This window comes from Hirundo rustica, chromosome 4, assembly GCF_015227805.2.
Source record: "Hirundo rustica isolate bHirRus1 chromosome 4, bHirRus1.pri.v3, whole genome shotgun sequence".
NCBI classification, from domain to species: domain Eukaryota; kingdom Metazoa; phylum Chordata; class Aves; order Passeriformes; family Hirundinidae; genus Hirundo; species Hirundo rustica.
In genome coordinates this window covers 23,634,106-23,659,289 of record NC_053453.1, presented here as the reverse complement: position 1 = coordinate 23,659,289, position 25,184 = coordinate 23,634,106, and the positions used below count along the sequence as shown (strand labels likewise).

At 42.1% G+C, this 25,184-nt stretch overlaps 1 protein-coding gene across 1 annotated transcript; it reads left to right on the top strand.

Annotated features, from left to right (window-relative positions):
• Positions 1–720: 720 nt before the first annotated feature.
• Positions 721–3,150, top strand: LOC120751547 (uncharacterized). Its single transcript, XM_040061546.1, has one exon. The coding sequence runs from the start codon at positions 721–723 to the stop codon at positions 3,148–3,150; it is 2,430 nt and encodes an 809-aa protein (XP_039917480.1).
• The last annotated feature ends 22,034 nt before the right edge of the window (positions 3,151–25,184 follow it).

Sequence of the window (25,184 nt, the reverse complement as noted above, 5' to 3'; positions counted from 1 at the left end):
TATTTCACAGGTCACACTGCTAGCCTGCAAAGGAGCTGGGGAAAGGGGAGTTGCCCCACCACAGCAATAAATACCAATAGTAATAGTACAAAAGTTCTGCCTTGAATAATGAACACAAGTCTACACTTGTATACTGAGAGCATCCATGGGTGACGTCACCCAAATTTATATTTGACAAGCGTTGTGCGGGAGGGCGTTTGTGCCTGCTTTGTGAAGGGGGGTTCTGGGGTTCCCAGGTTCCCGAGTGAGGGGTCTGCACTTGGTTTCTCTTGGGGCTTTGGGTGCCCAGGGCCATGATGATGTTCCCCGATCTGGGCTGGGGATGGCGGGCGGGGCTGGCCGCTGATGCGCTCTGGGGTCTGTGACAGCACGGGGGCCGTGTCACAATGGGGGCAGCTCTAACAGGCCCCAATGGGAGCTGCTGCCCCAGTCGAGCCTGGGCAAGCGGTGAGTACACACGCAGTGAGTAGACAGGGCTGGAGGAAGGTTGGGGCAGAAGGGCCGGCACCTGGGACCTGTGTTCTGCCCCGCATCCGTCCCCCTGGCGGGAGCGCCTTGCTCAGGGCGTGGTGCTTGTGGGGCCAGCGGTGCAGGCCTTGCCGCCTGCCAGCTGCCGGGGGCTTTCTCCTTCCTGCCCCCACATCCCTGCCGATCCTGCCCCCCAGTTTCCGTCTCCATTCCGGCCCCACTGAGCCCCTTCTGTGTGTCCTCCTGCCGACCATGGCTTTCTTGCCCTTGCTCTTCGTGCTCGTGCAAAGCCTGATCCAGTACCCGCAGCCTGCTGGGGATGGGCTGGATGAGGGCACGCACCGGCGAATGCGGGAGCGTCAGGAGCTGCTGGAGCGTGAGATGGCTCGGCTGCTGCGGGAGCTGGAGCAGGGCCCCTCAGAAGAGCTGGACGAAGGCTGGGGAGCTGCGCTCTTTGGTGCTCTGCAGCAGTGGCCGTTCTGGGTTCTTGCTGGATTCCTGCTCCTCTTGGGCCTGTGGTTTAGCCGCAGGACAAGGAGCCGTGAAGCCAGCAGCAGCGGCAAGGATCTGAGCTCCTGCAAGATCTTGCGAAATGAGAGAGGAAAAGAACAGGAAGAAGACAGTTTTTATTCAGAGGAAGGCAGAGAAGACATGAATGTGACTGTGGAGGCAGGTAACAGCAGAAGAGGAAATGACCGAGAAGGCATTCCTCTATCTGCCAGTGACGGAGACGACGATGATGCCATTGAAGGTGATGATGTGGAGGTAGATGGCAGCGACAGAGGAAATGACCGAGAAGGCAGTCCTGTGGCTGCAAATGAAGGAGACAACAGTGATGCCATAGAAGGTGATGATGTGAAGACAGAGGAAGACGGCGATGCTGAGCGTGACAATGGCTATTACTTAAAGAAAGATGAAGGACGGAGTGATAGGAATGTGCCAGGAGACAACACTGCTCAAGGAAATGAAGAGGAATCTGGCAATGTTGCGGCAAATACCGAAGGCCTAGATGAAGCCAGTGAAGGGGAAAACAAGGATGTGCTGGTGCAGCAAGACAAGGGCACTGGAAAGGAAGAAGGACACGGAAATGAAGAAGGAAAAACCAGTGGTACGAATAGGAAGGCAGACAACAATGATGATGTAAATGATGGTGAGGACATTGCAGATGGAAAGGAGGAATATGTGGATGTGAGGGTGCAGGAAAGCAGTGATGCCAGTGAACAGAGAAGCGGTGATTGGACTGGGCAGGAAGATAGCAATGACTGTGGGAATGAAGTAGACCATAGTGCTCTTTCTGCAAGTGAGGAAGAAAAGAAGGAAACGATAAAAGTAGATGACAGTGATAGAAAGAAGGATGAAGAACAGGGTGGTGTAAATGTGGAGGCAAACAAGAATGAGGAAAGGAAAGAAGACAAACAAGGTAACGTGGCTGCCAGTGAAACAGAAGGCAGTGATGGTGGCAAAGGAGAAAGTGGCAAATGCGGAACAGAAGGCAGAGAAGATGTTGGGAATAAGCGAGGCATCCTTTTAGTGGATTACGTACAGTGGCCTGTGGAGGAACTGGAGAGAGGTCGCTCAGTGACAGCTGAGCTGATGGAGAGCTTTGCGCGTGTCTTTGTGGACAGAGTGAGCAATAGTTTCTACCCAGTGCCTCAAGAAGCCATCGGGGTGGGCAGTGCCTTTGAGGGCTGGAGTCCCCCTGACTGGGATGGGGTGTACCGCGTGCTGGTTCCGCTGAATCCCCCGCCAGGGCACGCCTTCCACCTAGAGCTGAACAGCACAGGGCAGACGGCCGCAAGGACCTTCAGTGTCCGCGTGGAGCTGGTGTGCACGTGCGAGAGGGAGCAGCTGGGCGAGAAGCTGCTGTGCTTCCTGCACCACTCGCAGAAGGAGCTGGAGCGGAAGCATAAGCGCAGCCTCCTAGAGACACTCTGCACCGGCTCCTACCTGGACGTGGAGAAAACCTCCCACTGGTTCTACCAGCTGGTGAGATGCTCCTGGCGGCATGTGCCTCAGTCAGACTCATGGCACTTGGCGTTTCAGCCCTGCAGCCGTTCCTGCCAATTCCAGCTGAGCAAAGGCAGGAAGAGCCTGACAGTGGAGATGCTCTTTGGGGTGCGCCAAGGGGACTCTGATATCTTTGTGGTCAGCCAGCCCACAGAGGCCCAGAAAGGCAGCTCCAGCACCTTTGTGAGCAGCCAGCCCCCCGAGGCCAACTTCATCGCAAGCACAGCGTGGCTGGAGACGTACGCTGTGGCGGAGGCGAAATTCTTCCGGCACATCGCCAGGCAGGTGCCCTGTGAGAGCCTGCACCTGAAATGCCTGCAGGTCTTCACCTGCGTCCTGAGGGGCACAGGTTTTTCCAGCTCTGTCTGGAAGACTGTGGTCATGCACGTGCTGACCACCGTACCGCTGTCCCGGTGGTGCAGGAGGGAATTTGCGCGGCGGCTGTGGGACATCATGGCGTACCTGCGCCGCTGCCTGCAGTCGAAACGCCTGGAGCACTTTGTGCTAGGCAACGAGAGGCTTCCTGCAGAGATCAGCTTGCCACTGGCAATGCGCAGGGTTGAGCCGCTCAACCTCTTTGAGCACCTGGCCCGAGATCCGGCGGCCCACAGAGAGGCGATGCGAGCTTATGGTCAGCTGCGGTTTCGCCTCTGGGTGCTGCTCTCCAGCCACTGAGAGGAGTTCCCTGCACACAGCTCTGCTGGGGGGCTCACACCCTGTGGCAGCCACGTGAACACTGCGTAATTGTTGCATTTGTCACTGGCAATCCTGAGGCTGCTTTCCTGCTCCTGTGGAAGGAAGATGGCATTCCATGTGCGGACACATCTCTGAGTTGCCTTACCCTTCACTTTCCACACAATGCTCTTGCCACCTTGCCTATGTCTACAAGTCAGAAACTGCCTGCACCTGCACATCCTCATGGATGACACTGAACCTGATGGAGGTTGCTTGGTACACTGCAAAGACTGGAAAATCCAGCCTGTTAGGGGATTATTGTGCTTATTCTGTAACCTATACTTTTAATGGTTTTGTAAACATGTAGTTCATCTCAGAATGTGAAAGTGTAGATAATAGTTTTGAGTCGCTTTTCCATAGCAGAACAGGTAGCCCAAGTTTTCATCGTAGGGATTGGGTTCATTATCATTGCCTCCAGAGGTCCTTTAGGATTGTTAGTGTAAAATTATTTTCCAGTTACTGTTAGTTGAGGCAATCGAGGTACCCTGGGATAGTTGCCCTTTAGTAATATCTACAAATATATGTGTGGAGAAATAATAAAAGGAGAAAAGTTTCTCAAATTGCCTGAAATGTGTCCTTCTTTTCACTTAACCCATCATTTCTTAAAGAACGTCCATCCAGTGCTGCTATTGGAAAAAATGACATTGTGACTCAAACGGTGATGGTGCCCAGCAGTCACCTGTCAGTATTCCACTTCTGCAGCACTTTAAAGCAGGGCTATTAATTTTGCCTCTTGAATTCAACCAGTAGTCATGATGGTCGAAACAGCTAAACTGTGAGTTAATCAGTCCTCCCACTGTCATCATAAAAGTTCCCCCTCCTCATTCAGAGCATGGAAAAGAAAGCTGCTGTGGCCCATGGCAGAGAGGGAAGCTGTGGGGACAGGAACAAGCGCCTCCCTGTGGCGAGAGCAAGCGGGAACCTCCCAAAGGAGGATCACGGCCAGCAGCAGAACTCGCTGTTCCGCTGAGGTCCCTGTCTTTTGCCTCCTTTGCTGGGCAGGAACTGCCCCCGCCACAGCCCCTTTGGCCCTGCTTGTGGAAGGAGGAGGACGTCCTCCCTGCTCCCCTCCTCCCAAACACACACACACACACACACACACATTTTGTTCCCCTCTCCTCTGCCCCCAGGTGCAGAGACGTCCCCTCTCCCTTGCCCCAGGCCGAGAGCTCATCAGCCCCTTCCCCAGAAGAGGCTTCCAAAAGAGATGCAGCAAAGTCATCTGTCTTGCCTCAGCGTGCCGTGTTCATCTCCAGAGAATGGCCTGTTGTCAGAAGCCTTTCTGAAGATGCAGTCAGTTGAAAATTGCGGGTGCCAGTGCCTGCAACTACTCTAAACATTTGTGCATCCTCCTGAGGGAAGCAAAGTCTGAAATGTAGGAGTGGCAGTGTTTGGAAGGCAAGTGCAATATAAGGAGGGTAATTTGTTTGGAAAGGTAGGGATAGCACTGCCTATAATTTCACAACACATACTTTGAGAAAGGAAGAGCTGCGTGCCTTAAGGTGCGAAATATGATCAGCATGTTCCATTCTGAATACCTGGACATGCTTGCAAAATGCAGGACATGACTCCATCCAGGCTGGAAGGAAGGAGCCCACTGCTGCAGGGTGGAGTGGGTTCCTTTGTGCAAGTCAGCACAAGTCCCAAACCCCTGAGGCAGTTTTGAAGGTACACAGCTTCGAGACACAAGCGACTGCCGGAGTGTTTGGTTAGTTCCCCTGCTCCTCAGAGTGTGGACTTATCTCCACACTTTGTTCCCCATGGCTGTTTCTTTTGTAAGACTCGTGCCTTTCTGATTGCAGGTCATGGGCTTACACAGCTGAAGAGTGTGGGGAGGTTAGTGAGCCAAGCTGAGCTGAGGTGGTAGGCTGAGCAGAGCAGTAAAGGTGATTCACAGTCAGTGAGTTGACCTCAGGTCATTCAAATAATGCAGTCCAAGAGGATTTTGCCAGTATTTCCACTGGAAGCTTAGCATGGGTCTCTTGCTTTTGCTGTGTTTGACTGGCTGGTGCATTGGGAGGGATAAGAGGCTGAGAAATGGTTGAGCAGGGCATGAATGAAATTATTTTTTCCTTTAGTTGGTCCTAGGCATCTCAGCCTGAAGTTCTAAGGAGAGACAGTGGGAGCAGCAGAGTTCATTTAAAGCTGCCTTTTTCTCAGGGTCAGCAAATTCAGTTAGTCATGTGGGCTTTCAGAATAGATTTAGCTGTAGGTGAGTCTATAAATCATCTTCCTTAGAGTAGGGCAGTAGCTTTCTCTTCTCTTCCTGGTGCTCACGTCACTGGAGGTCAGAAAAAAGTTTCCCTCCTGGTCTTCATCTTGGTTACTTATGTGCCTCAGGCGAGCACTGTGATGGGAGCGGAAGCTTTCATCAGGAGGGAGTTAAAAGGAGCAGGCTGATATGGGTTGCTGAAACAGAGTAGCTACCGGAATTCATGGCTCTCTCCTGTTTCTTCCAGCTGATGCCTGTGAATGACTGATCAGTGTCTGTTGTGATCCTGTCTTCCCCTGCTTCCCCCCCAACTAGGTACCATTGGGACATGAAGCTGTTCACTAGCGACCTCACCTAGACAGCAGAATTTAAAAGGCTTTGATTGTTAATATATAGGATGATTCAGGAAACCGTGTTTTCTGAGTGCAGGCAGCTCTCGTGTCATGGGTGGAGAAGAGCAAGGCGATGACTCAGACGTTCTGTGCTCTGTCAGTTCTCAGCTGATAAAGAGATCATCCAAGAAGAATCTGAGTAGCCAAGGGAGCAAAAACCTCCTGCTGGTGCTGCGATCAGCCTCAGAGAAACTCCTCCCAATAAACAGCTCCATCCTATCCAGTAGCAAGGATCTCCAATCAGAAAAAGCAAGGCAGGAGGTTTGTACCCACGATGGCATCTAGACGCAGATATGTCTACATCCCATACATACAAGAGTTACTCTCAAAATGACTGTCATGCTACAGAGTAGGCAGTTGCAGCAAGGGTCAGGAGGAGCACATCTTTAGGTGTTGTTGGGGGGGGCACATCAGAGTGGAATGAACTAAGCTTCAGAAATTCTGTGTTTTGAGGAGTTTTCTGTTTCTCTTTCACAACTTGTACTTCTTGATTACATTCTTCTGGCAGGCTATGATCAGCCATCTCTACTCTAAGAAGTAGTTTGCATGGGCATGAGGATTTTTATGCTACTGTGCAAACCATATGTAGGTCATGTGTGATGTTTTTTCATTTGATGAAGAGATCATTGTACATGTTCCTCATTAGTAGCGGTGTGGGATTTGTTTTTGTTTTATTGTATGTGCTGTTAATTTATTGAATGGTTCCTCCTATGTCCCCCTGTTTGTTCCCCCCAATCGTCTTTCCCTGTTTTTCTCCCCTCCAACAGTTATGTGTCAATCCCCCATTCCCTCTCCTCTGGGGTGTGCCTGTCATCTCAGGGCCTTCCCCTGGTGCTAGAAAGTTCTTCCAGGGGCGTCGAGTGACAGGTCAGATCCAGAGGGGGTCCCTCCCCATCATCTATGTTTGGTATATGAAAATATCATTCACCAGTGTGACCCCTCCCTGGTGATCCCTGATTTGCTCACCCCCTGCCTCTTCCCCTTGTTCCACCCCCAAAGAAAAGGTGCTGGCAAGCAGCCTGGGGGGCTCTGCCTGGCCAGTTACCTGGAGGTGAGGAGGTCCCCTGCTGGGGCTCCAATAAAATCGTGTGACCTGCTCAGCAGAGTCTGCCTTTCTATCTCTGCCTTCGTTGCCTTGCACCATCCTTGTCTACCGCCAAGATGGCGTGGGAGCCAAGACCCCACAGAACGGGATTAGCTGGCGCTGCCAGCTGTCCGTGCCTTTTCAGGCCGCAGTGCCTGAGCTAGCCTGGGTGAACGTGAGGAAGTCCACGCATTAGGCACCACGACATCAGTTGATTTTAAACATTACACATCTCAAGAATTCATATTGCCTGGTATTCACTTAATTTGCTATATTGTTAAAGTCCTGACCCAGTGATCCAGAGCATTTTAATTTGACTCTGCTTGGAGTCACATATACTAAAAGTAACAGAAACAACAAGTCTTGCTGGAATGAATTTCCAGGTTTATGGTTTCATATTAGGAAAAAAAAGAGTGTGTTTCATAAGCATTCTATAGAAAGACACCACAACATTGGTAGCTGGTAATGAAAACTTGATGTTGAATTTTTTGTTGTATTTAGAAAGAGGCAAAACTTGTCAAAGAGCATAAACTTTTAAAATATGTTTAGCCTTTGTTCTACTCTGTAAGCTTGAAGTCTGAGTACATTTTTCCCACATTCTTATTTTAATCACGTGAGCTGTTTATAGCCTATTTGGAATAGATGGATTCAAAATTTGAAATGCACCATGTCCTTTTACTGAAAAAATGAGAAAATTTTCCAGAAACAAGTAAAATTGCATGCAAATCTAAATCTAGATAGCTAAAATTTTGATTGTGTTCAAGACTTTTATGTTGTATTTCATATGCAGTACTTAATAAATGAAATGAAATTGTATTAAAACAAGAGTAATATTAAAACACTTTGGTATTTGTACTGATTAGAGTTTTCATCATGGAAAGTAGAGATATGGGTAGTATTTGATCTATTGAATATTGGGTTTTTGAGCTCATTTAGGTCTCCCTCAAAACATCACATTGAATAGTTTGAAAAATTTTGAAAACCACTTATTTTGGTGATATGATTTTTGCTGAAATGACAAAAGAATTGTGACCATCAACATGTATAAAAGGCACACCCCGTTTATTAAAACTGAAACTTAAGGTATGGATTTCCTATCATTATATCAGTGCCACAAAACTACATGATTTGTAATTACATCTGCCAAAATACTCTGAGTGAACTAACAACAAACCAGATAATATCTGGGAATTGAGAGAAAGTAGGAATTATATAAAGAGTTCTGAGCAAATATGTCTATTATGGCTTCACTATTACTTTGCAGCTTCAAATTTTGCAACCTTAGTAATAATCTTAAGAAAACAAAAGAATATAATAATGAAATTAAATCTGGTCTTGATATACATGTTCTAAAAGATTACTGTGATTACTGTGTCATCTCATCTGATCTCTTAAATAAAATAGGTTAAAAGATTTCAGTCTCAATACGCATAATTTGAAACTTGGTTTTTTTCCCCCTAAATATTTATTAAATTTTGATATAAGTACTTCAGGTGATTCAAAGTCCAGTGAGCCTGTTAACCCAATAGCTCTAGTCATTATGATATAAAAACCCCCAGGAAACAAACACAAAAAAATTACAATGCCTTACTGTGTCTGGTTCTGTCCCTGCACCAGGCGGGAGCTGACCTCTGGCTAGCTCTGGTCAGCACAGCCACAGAAGTTCCCAGTTTGGCTCGGCTTCTCAGCAGCAGCTGGACCAATTAGTGTCGTGACAGCAGCGGCAGCAGAAGAAAAGATTGGCTCTCAGCTTAGCAGGTTAAAAAATGTTTATTCAGGCCAGCTGTGGGAAGTCCACAGCTGGTCCAAATCTCAGGCCAGAGAGGCCAGAGAGAGCAGAGCTGAAGAGGATTTGAATCTCCCTCCTCCACCTTATAAGCAGGGGAGGGGTTCAGGAGGGTTACAACAAGACAACAAATCAGGGGATTCTGGAAGTAACAAGGTGTGCCCACCCCCAAGCCTCGGACCAACCACCTCCAGAGGAAAGGAATTCCCCCCACGCTACCTATCACCTGAAGCCCTCTCCCTGAGATTTTGCAATCTGGGAGGGACACCTGGAGTGATAGACAGGCTGCCCCAGAGAGGAGGGGCAGAGGGGATGTTGCAAGTCAGGTGCGGGGTGGGAAGACTGACACAAAACACCTTATTATACAGAACACACAAAAAGGTTACAGAACTGGGATACAGTGAAATGAACCATAACAAAATTCTTATAAAAACCTAACAAAACACTTCTTGCACCGCCACACCTTACTTTTTTTTCTTAGGTGACCTACCTAAAACTTTCCTTCACTTTGTCTTCCTACACCATTTTCTTCCCATTTAAAAAACAGTGTCAGAAATCTCTTCCCAGTGTGCATATTAAGAATATTAATTGCCTCCTACTCTTTTATAGGACAAATTAACACAATCTGAGCTTAGTGTTTCATAAATTAGGTTATGATATGGTGCATATTCCAGGACCCAGATCACTATTGTTAATACCCTTTTCTGAATTCATTCAAATTTTTTAAAAATCATAAAATGCCTCAATTAAACTTCTAAATATTGTTAATGCTACCTCTGTGTCTATGAGTAGTGTTCTGCATATATAGACACATAAGGTCACTGTTTATCCTTCAGTGTTGGAACACTCACAGCATCTGCCACGTGCAAAGGCTGCAGAGCCTTATGGGATCAAAAAGACTCTCCTTCCCTCCCCTCTCATGGGATTTTTTTTATTTTCATGAATATGAAGTTAGTATTTTTTTCTTTTATGAATGTCCATTCAGAGCACACACAACATAAATTCTTTATAGTTTTTTTTCTTATTTTTTTCCTTACTTATTTAAGCACCATAGCTTACAGCAGTGGCTGCTCTCAGTATTCAGAGAAAGTAATTTAGTCTTTGAATAAATTCCATGAAATATTTTTAAAAACAAAAAGTTGTATGTTGTATCCAATGTAATAGTTTTCAATCTATTTCACATATCTGTAAAGATACTGTAAGAACAATTTTTTTTTTTTTTTTTTTTTTGTGACACTGAGTCATAAGTTGTCCTCAACAAGGATAAGTTCGTTCTGGTTTGGGGTTGGTTTTTTTCATCACAGTGATTTGAAGATTTCAGTTACTAACTTTTCCTAATTAGTAACTCTAACTTTGCTGTATATTATAATAAACTTTGGCTGACCTTAGGATCACTTAGGTGATTTCTTCAGTCCTCCCATTTCTGTTGTCTGAGACTTCTTTTTTAATGTTCATCTATCTGTTTCTCAACTGAAGTGGCGGTGCAAGAATTGTTTTATTAGGTTTTTATGAGAAGTTTTATGTTATAGTTCATTTCACTGTATCCCCAGTTCTGTAACCCTTTTGTGTTTTCTGTATAACAAGGTGTTTTGTGTCAGTCCTCCCACCCCTCACCTGACTTGTAACATCCCCTGTGCTCCGCCCCACCCCCCCCCCTCCCCCCGGCTCTGGGGCAGCCTGTCTATCACTTTGGGATCCCTCCCAGATTGCAAAATCTCAGGGAAGAGGGCTTCAGGTGATAGGTAGCCTGGGGGGAATTCCTTTGGCTCTTGATTTTGGTGGTCCGAGGCTTGGGGGTGGGCACACCTTGTTACCCCCTGAATCCCCTGATTTGTTGTCTTGTTGTAACCTCCCTTGAACCCCTCCCCCAGTTATAAGGTGGAGGGAGGGAGGCTCTTGCTCTCTGGCCTGAGGTTTGGACAAGCTGTGGGACTCCCACAGCTCGGCCTGAATAAATCTTTTAACCTGCTAAGCTGAGAGCCATCCTTTTCTGCTGCCGCTGCTGTCATGACACTACTTAGTCCAACTGCTGCTGAGAAGCCGAACCAGCAGGTAAAGATAACCTGCGTGCCCATCCGAACTGGGAACATCTTGTAGCTGTGCAAATCTGAGCTAGCCGGAGGCCGACGCCCGCCCGGTGCGGGACAGACACAGCAACAAGAAACTGAATGTAATACGTGTGGGTGGTTAAATATTTAAAATTCCACTACAGGTGGCTTTAGACATTGGCCTAATTATTTTAAAGAAAATGTCATACAAGAGACTAAGATGACCCAGTACTCTTTGTCTCCCCATTCTTATTATTTTATCTATTTTATTCTGAAAATCACTGCTCAATTCCCTTAAAAAAAGAACAGTTCAAAAAAATTCAGTGGAAATACTGCAGAAAAAGAAATATACAGTTTTATTATGATTTATTATTAAGACAGCCTTCAAGTTTCCTGTTGATTCACTACTGAATTTCTATGGCTCGGTTGTAACAAGGTTAATGCCTATATTTCCTCAGCTCATTTGATACGACTGACTTTTGACTCCCAAAGTACACAAGTACTATTTAAAGTAATAAAATATACTTCCTATAAAATTCAACACACTGAACTAATGAGAAAAGTCTGTTTGGAAGTGTGAGAGGAGATGTCATTCAGTCTTGGAGAGTGTCATTACCATCCTGTTTGTGACTTTCTCACTCTAATTTGCTGTCTTGAAGTGAGAAAATGTTGAATTTCAGGTAAATTTAATGTTCATGGCAATGACAAACCAAGGGATAGGAATTGCCATCACCAGCTTCCACTGAGCTTCTTGTCATTCTACCTTTTCACTTCTGGCCTCTTTTTGATTATTGTCTTTTCTTATACTCTGTTTTAAAACTTTTACATCCCTCACAAGTGAATCTCTTATTTATCTCAGTCTTTTACTTAGGGACTTAATATTTCTTCATTGATCAGGTTGCTTTCATTTTCACTCCTGATTTTAACACTCACAAAATATATTGGAAGGGACGAAGGATTACCATCAAAGAAATTGTGCAACTTGTTAAAGCAAAATAAGGACAAAGATATGCTTCAGGATCCAGGGAGAATATGCCAGAAGGACATGGGATCAAGAGCATCACTACAGATGAGAAGTAAAATGCATTAAACATTGTATCAGTGCGGCTATGTTGTTGTGGAATCCCAAACTACCTAAATTAACAGCACCTGACTTACCTCTAATTAGGTCCTAGGGATTCCACATCCCATAGAGAGATTGGCTTTGGCTTCTTGTTCTGCTTTCCCCCTACACTATCTTCTGGTTCCTACCCTGTCACATCAAGGGGGTTTTTGTTTGTTTGTTTGTTTGCTTGTTTGGGTTTTTTTCCCTGTTACTTCTTACAGATATTTTTGTAACAGTGGTGCTGCTCTTCTTTAAGACACATGCTTCTTGCTGTTTCTGCCACAGCTTATACAAACAGAATGTGATGATACAGCCCTGAAGCAGACAATTATTAAACATTCTACATAATTATTTTACTTAATTAACTGATTACCTTTTTTTTTTTTTTTTTTCCTTTTTTCACAGCGTAAGAAATACAGGTAAATGATAGATGATAGAAACTAGAGAGTTGTGGAACAAGACTGGAGTGATTATATTTCAGAGTATTCAGGCAGTGGATTATTTGAAGAGCACATATGCTGGTCTTGCTGAGAGCAAAAACTCTTTGTAGAAGACTCTAGGAGGACACTACGTTATATTTACAGCTCTGCAAAATGGGGCAATTTCATCAGGAATTGCTTTCCATTTCTTTTCTCTTTTAATATTTCTTGGCTTACTTCCATGTTTCTTTCCACTTCAAAGAAACTTCCAAAAGACTTCGAAATCCAACTACATTCAAAGGTGGCTGAATCAGCTGAAATGTGGAAAAAGTTATTCCAGGACAACAGAGAGCATACAAGCAAGGTCTCTGAAGGGCATGCTGACCCTACTGTATGTACCTCGCCTAATCTGTACTACAGCTCTATGATCAGGTGAACTTGTTTCAATATTCCAACATTGAAACATTGAAATTTTTCTAATTAGAGAATTGATCTGTTTCTCTGGTGCCTGTGTAGCAATGGGCTCTCATATATGTAGTGTATGCATATCTGAAGTAGCTTCTTTTTAAAGATGAATAAATCTGCTCCTTGAAGACTTTCAGGAGAGAAGGAAACAAGAAGTTCCCACTTGAAGGCTTATGGCTAGTTGCTTACAGTGTTTTAAAGTTGTGTCGCTGGAATATGCAAGAATTTAAAATCTGTGAAAAGAACTTTCCTGTTTTGGATTGCAATACTATATAATATAGCTTAATCAAATTGATTAAGGATCAAATGTAACCAGGCTGACCAGATTGTAAATCAAGTTCCTTTCCAGGGGGAATTAAATTCACAGAGTTAAAAACTTCTGGAAAACAAGGATCGCAATAGAACTGTTCTAGTAAGCAAAGCTATAATTACTCTTAAAATAATAGTGGCAAAAGTAAAATGACAAGTATAACACACTTCTCTAGTAAAAAGGGAAATCTGGCTTCTTTGTCTCTAGTGGTAATGAATAAGTTTAACATTGAAGAAGGATCAAACGTTTTTGGTTTTTTTAGAACCTAGATATGGCAGCGTCTAGTTGGTAAGTCTGTACTTCCTTCCTGCTGTTTAGCTCACCATTGGAAAAACCAGCATCACAATTGCGTAATTGTAGCCTTATCCAGTGCATAAAGGCTCTTGTCATTTTTAAAGATTTGTGTTTCACAGTCCCTAATACCTTTTCTTGCTGTTATATATATTACATATGAGGTGGCCTGCATAAGGAAGCTCACTGCAGTGCTAGTTAATATTTGATGCTATCCTGTTGTTTCTTTTAGTTCTTCAATAGGTATAGAAAAGCAATAATATCAATGTCAGAAAATATATCAGATAAAGACATGACTGGTTAATATTTTATGGGAAAGATACATTATTTATTAAAGAAAAACAACAGCCTTCACAGAATCACAGAATGGATGAGCTTGGAAGGGACCTCTGAAGGTCACCGGGTTCAACATCATTGCTCATGTAGGGCCACTTGCAGCATGTTGACAATACCATCCCTAGATAACTCTGATTACCTTTAAAGATAGAGACTCCACAATTTCCCTGGGTAATTGTCACCCTGGTTTTTCTGAGTTTTTTAAAGCCTTCTGATTGTTCATAAGATGGAGTCAGTCTCTGCAGCTTCTGTACAATATTAGGAGCAGTTTTCCCTTTTTTCTCACACATGTAACATAAACAAACCCTTTGTTTTTCATTCCCTGTCCTTTGTTTGCATATTTCTAACCTGAAAACAACTGTAACTGACAGCTGGTCTGGCTGTTTGGCTGGGAGGTGATAACTCCAGAAGCCAATCTACAACCAGACCCACAAATGTATAAAAAGTAAGAAATAAACAGGCAGAGAATCTCTCGGCCTTGGTTTGGCCTTGGGCTCTCTCTGAGAAACAACTCTGCCCTGCAAATCCCGTCTTCATGTGATTGCTTTGCGTGTCGCGATCACAGGTAATTCATCCAGTATTTGGCCATCCTCAGAGTAAAAAGTCTTTCCTGAAATTCAGAAGAATTCTCCCATGTTTCAGTGTGTGCCTATTGTTTCTAGGCACACGTTATTTCTAGGGTCTGGCTCTGTCCTCTTTTCACTTTCCCTTCAGATATTTGTACACATTGATGAGATTACCCCTACACTTCCTTTTCTTCAGGCTGAACAGGCCTAGCTCACTCAGCTTTTCCTCATATGGAAGATATTCCAGCCCCTTAATCATTTTACTGGCCCTTAGCTAAACTCTGTCTCCAGTAGCTCCACCTCTCTCTGGTACGAGGGAATCTAGAACCGGGCACAGTACTCCAGGCGTGGTCTCACCAGTGCTCAGTAGAGGGGAAGAACCCCCTCCCCCCATATCCTCTGACAACAGTCCACTTAAAGTAGCCCTGGACACCATTCACCTTCTTTTCACACAGAATCATGGAATGGGTATAGTTGGAAAGGGCCCCAAAGGGGTCATTTGGTCCAACTTCCCAACCTTTCCACAAGGGCACACTGGAGGTTCATATTCAGCTTGGTCCACTAACACACCATAGTCCCTTCTCTAGAGTGTACTTTCCCAAGCAGTTGGCTCCCAGCATGTAGTTGTGCATGGAAGTCTTCCCTGTGGGCAAGATTTTGCATTTAGCCTTGTTGAACTTCATGAGGTTCCCATCAGCCCATGTCTCCAGCCTGTCCATGTCCCTCTGGAAGACAGCACAACTCTCTGGCATATAAGCCTCTACTTCCTTGTCTGTGTCACCAGCAAACTTGCTAAGGGCACAGTCTTCACCATAATCTAGATAACTGATGAAGATTTCAGACAGAACTGAACCCCATATTGGCCCTTGGGGTACACTGCTAGTCACGGGCAACTGGACTTTGTGCCACTGATCACCACTCTCTGGGCTTGGCTGTTCTGTCAGTTTGCAATCCACTTCACTGCCTGCTTACACAGTCCACACTTCCCCAGCTCCTCCAGGATGATTTTACGCCCTTTGGTGTTGAAATATTCACTGCTCTCCCCTCCTCTATCAGCTCTCTGTCCCCTGTTCAACCTCTTCTATCACATGGGTGGGGCTTTAAAAATATTGTTACACTTTCTCCTGGAAATGCAGCCTACAAATATATTTCATTACTACTGTTTGATAATATCAAAAATAAATGAGTGTCTGACTAAGTGGAATTAGTAATTTGCCTCGTTTAGGACTGAAAATCACCAACAGAGTTGTCATGATTTTAAGCCCAGCTGGAGATGAAACATCACACAGTCACGCACAAAACTCCCTCTCTCCCTGCTCCTCTGGTGGAATGAGGAGAACTCTCTTATCTCAACATGCAAGTAAAACTTGTATGTTGAGATAAAAAACAGTTTAACATTTGAAAATAAAGTAAAATAAATAATAATGGTAAATAATAATAATAATAGTGGGAATTCTTTTGAGAGACCCAGATGACTGTCGATGGCAAAAGGCACAGAGCCTGCTCTCTGTCCGGGGGGATATTACGGCTTTATTCTTAGGGGTCCTGCCCCCGCCGGCCAGAGCTCTGTACTTAACTCTATTCCCATCCCCGCCGCTGCCAGAGAGACCAAGCCCTCAGCTGTCCCGGGGCTTTTTCCCAGGGAGGACGGGCCTAGAGGCAGGGACAAGCCACTGCCCAGTCAGGGATAAGGTGGGAGTGGAACAGAGTTGGGTTACATTCCAGTGTGGGGGATGGGCAGGGCCGAGCACAACAAACCACGTGATACAGTTTCCAAGGGGATACAATAGAAAACATTACAAACCCCAATATAAAAATGGAACACAATATAAACCAAATTAACACACTGTAACAAATAACAACAACAACAACAATAATAATAATATAAAGGGGAAAAGACAAAATTATACCATGCAATTTGTCACCACTGCTGACCAATGTCAGACCCGTTGTCCTAAACCTAGATCGTCCATCCTTCTGGGTAACTCCCCCCAGTTTATATACTGGGCATGATGTTCTATGGTGTGGAATATCTCTTTGGTCAGTTTGGGTCACCTGTCCCAGCTATGTGCCCTATCAGTTTCTTCTGGATATCCCCTCAATGGCAGAGCATGAGAGGAAAAAAAAAGTCCTTGACTTAGGAAAGCCCAAAACATCAGTGTGCTATCAACACCATTTTCATTCTGAATCCAAAATACAGCACTGAAACAACTACTGAGAAGACATTAATTCTACCTGAGCTGAAACCAGAAAAACAGTGCAGATAAATTACACCTGACATCAGTATACTGAGTCTGGCTAAGAAAGACAGGACGTAACTTACCAATGCTAGCAATCACAAATTTTTCACTACTAAGAATTTGTACTAAATGTAAAAGAAAATCACCTTTTCTTGTTTTATAAGTGTAAGCACTTAATTATAAAAATTACACAATCCCCTTTTTTAAGTATTGATAAACAGGTATTTTCAAAATACATATTAAGTTATTCTTACTGCAGAAATATGAAAAAGAATTTTGTATTTGTCACATGTAAGATAAAAAGGAATTACGTGTATTCTGTCAACTGGTTTTCTATATAAGGTCAGTAAACATTTAAAAATTTAAAAATAATTTTTTCCATCCTTTACGTTTCCCCCATCTTTTTCTTATGACTAGGTTCCATCATATCAAAATAGCCTGAATAGTTTAGCTGGTGTATTTTGATGCATAGACCAAAGTTAAGTGGGGATATGGCTAGCTCTATGACTTTCAGTAGAACATAAAAGTTAATGTTCCCTTCCCACTATAGGGCTGGCTCAGTGAAATGTAATTAAACAATAATTAGAATCAATGTTTCTGAATATTCAAAAATTAGTCAGTTGCAGTATTGGTGGCTTTTTTTCTGTCATATATATTAAAAAATAACAACTAATTTTGGATTCCCTTTAAGTATAAAGTAGCATTAAATCCCAACAAACAAAGCAGCCTCATTCAGAGGAGCTTTTCCTTCAATTCCATCAGATTCTTTAGTACACAAGAAATCACTTATCATGCATATAATGCTAAAATGAGAATTCAAGTCAGTACCAGTTTTAAAAATTATTTCTACCTTCATCTGAAATTATAGTTGGCATGTGCCATAGAATGCTGGGTGGTGGTTTTGGAAGAACAGCAGTTACTGTTCTTTGCAAAGAGTTCGAAGACTATTTTAGCAACTGAGATGCTAAATTGATTACCATTATTCTTCTTGCTGATGTTTGCCATATTTGGTGTTTGTCCCTTCTTCCAAGGCTTGAAATCTCTTATGCACATGGTAGCAACATGGGAAAGATGGAATAATGGTTGTGATGTTTCACTGTTACTCCTTATGGGCAAGTTTCAGTCTTGTGTCTCATTTATATGAAGACAGTCTGCATCTGACATTGCAGCAGCAAATTATGCCTGTCAAACCACATAGCACATAATACTTTGCTGGTTTGAATACAGAAAGAACGTCCCATACAGGGAGTTATTTCTGGAAAGGCACATATTTTCTCCTTTTCAGATATAAACATAGGAAAAGTAGGACAGAATCTTATTTAAACTAAGTATTTCAAATTCAAATTTGGTTAAGCCAATTATCAAAAGCCTCTGCACTGTGTTCATAAAACACTTGTTCCAAAAGGACAACAACACTGGTGATCATTCCTAGGTATGTTTAAAAATAAAATCCTGAACTTGAAACAGAACAGTGCTCTTTTTATGTCTTGAATTGATTCTTGGGAGATGGATAAACCTAGCACCAGAATATTTTTTAATTATAAATTCCATCTAACTGTTTTACATAAATTAAAATTCTTTTTTGACAATTGAAGGAATATTGAACTCTTTATCTACATACTAGAAGTAACAAATACAGTAAAAGAACTTCTTTCAATAGAGGAAATGAGTAGTCATGCAAGGGTGGATTAATACAGAATGCAAAGACATAGATTTCTGCTCCCTACAAGTATCATTGCTAAGAAACTATCTCGGTGATGAACTTACCAACTATGAGGAATCTGCCAAAATATTTCTGCCCTTCTGATAACAGTCTTCGGTTTTAACAATACTCCTGTGGGTCACTGAGATGCTATCACAAAAAGCAGGTCAAAATTTAAGGATTTATAAGAGCAGAATCTTCTGTGTTCTCAGTCTGAATTTTAAGAAACAGAATAGGCTTAAGATCTTGATGCTAATTTGTCCAAATGATACCAATGGGCTACAAATGCTTTCCTCTGTAATCCACAGGAGCCCCTAAAGAGAACAATACTCACACAAAGGGACTTACAAATGTTAAAAAGAATGTCATGCATATTGACTCAAAGTAAAATTATACAAAAACATACCAAAAATTTTAACTTACAATACAGACTTGCATAAAACCAACAGGAAAGAAGCCATAGTAAAACAGGTGCTAAAATAAATGATAGTTTTAATGGCATTATTCCACACTGTGCCATAAAGTTATCTTTACATTAAATAGCCTGTCATTAAACTCTGAAGTATTTGTAACACAGAGTATTCTTAGAATATAGAATTTTTCCACTGACAAAAGTATTTCATACAGCACGAAGTAGACCCTACTAGAAATGGCCATACGATGAGGAAAACAAAACTGGCATTTATTTTCATACTGTAGTTAAATCAGTTTAACCAAGATCAGACAAATTGCTTATTTCCTAAATGAACACTTACAGACGTTATGCTGTTAAATCCTTTAAATTATTTTATGATAAAAATCCCTTCGTTCCCAGTGATGGTAATAGTCTCTAGCAGCTGGTGACAGCTGATCTATGCACGAGTCATATTGGATATAAAACACGACTCATGTTAAGAACGAATTATGGAATTAGGCACGTCATGCTCCTCTAAGAGTGAGCTGAATGAATTTCAAGGTGACTTTTTTGGTCAAAGTTAACTCTGAGCACAGACAACACAAATGATAGACAGTCTTGAAAAGAAAGGTGTTTATTTAAACAGTGAAACATGATGTGAAGTTCAATTTTCATTGAAATAAGTAGTCAGTTCCTGGCTGGTACAGAAAGTCAGAAGATTTGAGATGTCCTGAAAGAAATTACAGTTCTGTAAAAAATAAGGTCCATTGCTGTGGAGAGGGCAACAGAATTTATAAACACAGTTCTATTTTATTTTTGTACTATTTGACTTCAGAATACTGTTGCATTACTACAGTAGGTAACCTGATGAATAGCATTTGTGTATAACATATATGCAATTATATATAATTTACATATAATGTAGATAAAAATAGTATACAATGCATAAAATAATATAGATATCTACTTATATTGACACAAAAAATCCAAAACAACAGAAATAAGGGAAGCACAATACTAGTTTGGAAACTGCAGTTGTAGAACAGGTTTTTCTTCAAGCTGTGTAGGAAAGTCTGCAGCATATAAGAGGGTATGAATTGTTAAGGCCATTATAGAATATCTTGAGTTGGAAGAGACCCACAATAATCACCAAATCCAACTCATGGCTCTGGTCAAGACAAGTCCAAAAATCACTCCTCCTAAGAGCATTGTCCAAATGCTTCTTAAACCCTGGCAGTCTCCGTATCATGACCACTTCCCTGGGAAGCCTGTAACAGTGCCCAGCCCCTCTGTAGGTGGAGAGCCTTTTCCCAATATCTCCTCTAAATCTCCCTTGACATCTTCATGCTCTTCCCTTGGGTCCTGTCACTGGTCATGCACCCTTCCTCGTCCCTTTGTGACGAAGATGTGCACCACATCTGCCCTCAGTCTCCTCTTGTCCAGGCTGAAAAAGTGACCTCAGACTCTCATAGTGTTTCTCTTTTAAAGCTTTCACCATCTTCATAGCCCTCCTTTGGATGCTGTCTTAATAGCTTTTTATCTTTCTTATATTGTGGCACCCAAAACTGCACACTGTATTTAAGGTGAGGCCCTCCCTGTGGAGAGCAGAGCTGAACAATCCCCTCCCTTGCCTGGCTGACAATGCTGTCACTGATGCACCCCAGGACACACCTGGCCCTCCTGACTGCCAGGGCACACTGCAAGGAGCTGCATTCAGCTCTGGGGTCCTCAGGGTCAGAAGGAGAGGGAGCCTGGAGAATTCTTCAGGGTGTCCTGGGTCCAGCCCAGATCAGAGGAAGGTGGTGTGGCCAGGACATTTTGTTATTTGGTAACATCTCACACCATGCCCAAGGATGGGGGGAAAGGGACTCTCTCATTCACTTCTGAGAAGAAGGGGCATGGTTTCTGGCTGAGGCAAGTGTGGTTGGGGTGGGGTGGTGCCAGTTCCTGTCACATCAGGCCACACTGGGGCTTGGTGAGCATTTTGCATGCAAATCACCCACTTTTCACAAAATCTGAAATTAGTAGAAGAGGATAATTTCTCCCGCATTCCTTGTGAGGAATGAACAAGTGAACCAAGACTCTTTGGGCTGAAGAAAAGACAACTGAACAACAGTATGATATAAAGCAAGAATGACGGAAAGAATGTGAGCAGAAAGCTAATGTTCATGCTCTCCATCTAAAAAAAAATGTCTAGAGGCTATCATAAAAAATGGCAGCGGGCATTCAAAACAAGAGAAAAATGGTGTTTCTTCACTCACTTATTTATATTTAAGGACTCTCTGATACAGGGGCCAAATAATTTACATGGACCCAAAAAACCAATTGGACAAACAGGGATGATGAAGTTCACCAAGAGTAATAAATTCCAGCTCTGAAGCAGAAAATTCTTGAGATAGAAATGTCAGGTGTGGGCCTGATATTTCTGAGTCTGAAGAGACTTTAGCCTGTTAGTGTGGCAGTCCCTCTCTCAGAGCCCTCCAGCTCCATTTTTGCCTTGGCTAGCTCGAGAGACAAACTGCAGTTGGAAGGATTTTTCCTCAGGGCCCCAAAGATCCCAGAGTGGCTGTGAACCTTTTCCTTTAGAGAGAGCAGGCCTCTGTCGATGGCAAAAGGAAGGGTCTCTGCACTTGATCCAGGGGGAAACAGGGCTTTATTCCATCTTTCTCCTGGGGTCTGCCCCCATCTGGGTCAAGAGCCTGGTCCCTGATGCCCAGCCAAGAGGCATTCCACGGGCTCTTCCTGGCTTTTATCCAGGGGGAAGGGGCTAGAGGCAGGGACAAGCCACTACCCAATCAGGGATAAGGTGGGAGGGGAACAGAGTAGGATTACATTCCAGTGTGGGAGAATGGGTGGGGAAAAGGAGCAGGGACACACCTCGGGATGATACATTTTCCAGGGGAACAGGGGGGTACAGAAGAAACCATTACAAAACCCAATATAAAAATGAAATACAATATAAACCCAAATAATACACAGCAACTTGTTAGCAGCTGCTAATTGTTTCCCAAGGGAAAAGTTCTCAAGAAAGCCTCTTCTCAAAAAATCGTTCTCCAGGTGTTGTTTTCCTGTTTCTCTATTTTAACCAATGGGATTAGAGAGGTGTCGTTCTTATTTACTAAATATGTTGGGTCTGTGTCAGAGCACCTTATAAAGGGTGGTAAGAATTAGACAACAAAAATTTGATACTCTTTGCCTTCCAAAAAATACTTGGAGTCTTTCGTCTTTTTTCATGTCCAACAGTGACAGTCAGGGATCTGGGAGAGGGAGTTGCAGAGTACCAAGAATTCCTGATCACTCGCACCCAACCTTCTTCCACAGGCCTTCTCTAGTGCCTACTTTTAGATGTGGCATACTGGAGATTGTAATCTCTCTACAATTTCATATCTTGATGATATGAAATAAGTGTTCTTTTTGAGCTCCAGCAGAGCCCTGCCTTTCTTCAGCAAATTTCCCCTTTCACCTACTTTCTAAATGCTTATATAATTCCATTTCTTCATTCATTTCAAATTGAGGAACGGATTTCAAAATTATAAATCCAAAAAGCCTATTTCTGTCCTGGCCTTCTTACATCTATTACCTTGTCTCTTTAATTACATTGCATGATCTATTGCAATTGAAGCTACATCAGGAACACCAAAAATTTCAAACTATTAAAATGATGTAATACTGTGGGGTTTATGTCATTATTTCTCACAGTACTTTTATGTTCCAATATTTTTATTTTTAACATCTTACATGTGTCCTCAACATAAATCGAACCATGTGGACATTTTGCTAAATGAACAACATATTCGCTATGACAATTCAAACAATACTTAATGTCATTTTTTCCCCTCAAATCAAGAATGACATGCTCTGTAACCCAATTATTTCATTATGTACAATATCCACAGATAAAATCCTAAGTTGCTTTAAGTAAGCTTAGCAAATGTCCTTCCCACTTCTGTCGGCATTGTACTGAGATGCACAAGCCCTCCAATATTATTCTAAAGTTTTTGATTTTAAATAGAAGCTTGGTTCTTGAAATAATTAGATTTCTTGTATTTCTAGTGCCCAGAGAACAAGACAAATGATTAAAAATTTTAATAACAAACAGGAAAAAAAAAAAAGTTCCATACTTGCAGTACTGAACAAGTAAAACAGGAGTATCTGAATTATATTTTTACCCTCTACCTGATTCACTGTGCTTATAGTAGCATCTTTCTCAGCCCCCTCATTTTGGTTTCTGGATTTATTTTTAAAGAATAAATAAACATGCTACTAGAGAGACATTCAAAAACCTAAAGACATATACAGTTGGAAAAAAATTATCATAGTAATCTGCCAGTTTGAAATAAATAATTCCTTTGATGGATTTAACTTTTTACTATGCTTGGGCAGGGTTCTGGAAGATTTCACATTTTTCTGAAATCTTTTTTTTTTATCACTTGAAATTACAGAGCCTACATAAGTGACATATACTTGGGATTCCATTAAGTCAGGGAAAAATTCTTTTAAATCTGACACTGCATGTAGGCACATTTACTAAACTCTAACATCTCAGAATTTCTGAGGCTAATGTAGGTTTGCCTGTGCTCATCAATCCTGTCATTATTTTTTCTCAGGCCGCTGTCCCTGAAATATATTCACTCGAGATGGCTGCGCAGCACACTGGAAACTTTGCATTTGTTACTATTCTTATTGATTTATTTATGCAGACACAATGCTGATTCTCCAGGATGACAGGCATTTACAGCATCTCAGTCTTTGATGAATCTTCCAAAGCGTGAATGTCTGATCTATAAAGCTCCTTGTGATCAGGCATCCTAGAGACAACTGAACCTCAGAGCTGAGTCACATATGTAAGCCCAATGACTCGGACAGCAGCTGGATGAGCGCAATCCATATGCATGAGTGTTTCAGAGGGACACATAGTGCAATGCTATAAGTAGATAATTTGCAGCAAAAAGCACTTCATTGACCCAAGCTAATCCTCTGCTTACTTCCATTCTTAGTGCATATAGGCTTCCTCATATGCAGGTGGAATTTGAGTGGTAAATGAAAGGCTTTTATTTTGTACTCCTGGAACTCTTACAGAAGCATTGAGATTAAACCTGGGGTTGTAAGAGAAGGGATTCAGAACAAGCTGCCTTTTCCAGATGTGTCAGCCAGTCAGTTCCTAGCAAAGGCTGGAATAAATTACTGCTTCTACTGGAAGCCACAGAAAATGAGTTTCTGTTCAAGGCAAAGAAGACATGAACCTCTTTATATGCAACTTGGATTCAAACCTGGATTTTGCCTTTTTTGCTTCATCCTTTCATTTCCTTTATTCAGTTAGACTGAAAGCCCTCCTATATGCTTCCTTAGAATAATTGTTTTGATGCCTATAAATCCTCTCATTAAACTCATTAAATGAATTGTTAATAGGAGATTAATATGGGGAATGGTAGGTTTTTTTTTTTTTCTCCTAACTCATCTGTTCACACAGAGGCAAGACTCCAGTATAAGTATGTTGTTTTTCAGTTTAACTTACCATTACTACACAATAATTTTACATATTGAATTAATATTGGCTCACATTGTACTTCAGATTTATAGACATGATTCTTAGTGGGTTTAATAGGTAGTTTTGCACTGAGTAATGAATGAGCCATTAAATATAAAGAGTGGAATAAAATAACACTTAAATTTCATGCTTCTGTTTTGTAGGTATTTCTACATTCTAATAAATTGCAATTCCGAGTAGTCCAGTAAAAATCTTCTCAGTGATCGTCTCAATGTCAATCATGTAAATAGGTAATGAACCTCAAGCCTTTTCAAATTTTTGAAGAAAGTTTCTGAATTTTAGGTAGGCCCGTACACGTCTAGACGGCTTTGCAATATAGATGATCTTAAGATTTTAAAGGAATATTATCAGTAATGCTCAGTAAACCTCATACCACCATTGTTTCTCCTAACTTCCTTTCTTTCAGGAACAAACAAAATTTTTGACAGAGATGAAGGCAAAAGATTTCATCCATATCAAAAAAGTAATGAAGGATTGGAGACTGTTATTGCATTGCTTGTAGAGACTCATTAAATGAAAGGAGATGAGAATTCCCCTCCAACCTCACACATCATGTGATTCTGTGATTCTCTGAAAGTACTGCAGTTCTAAATGGGTTCCAAATGAGAAACTGAGAAGCAAATCAAATGATAAAATATTATTTTGATGTCTATAACAATTTTTTGATTTCTGGTTATTTGTTATAAAAAAATAAAGATAATTACTATTTTCTTGTAAAATTAGCTATATGGAAGAATTTCTTATAAAAATATCAATTATTTTATTATTAGTTAATATATTTACAAACACTGCAATGTGCTGATTATAAGTGTTCCGACATAATTTCAGAAATGATGAAGCAAAAAACAATTTAGTGTAAATTCTCTGCTCTAATATGAATCGACTACAGGGCAAAATCACCAACATGCCTTTTCATAGGACCGAGTATTAGTCCATATTTGGACTAATACTCAGTCTTATGCATCCAAACAGTCAAACAACTAATTATACATGGACTTATAAATCAGAAAGCTTGAATCTCAGAGTTCTAGAGCTCTTATGAAAGCTCTCAGACAGCTTTTTCAGCTTTTATTCTT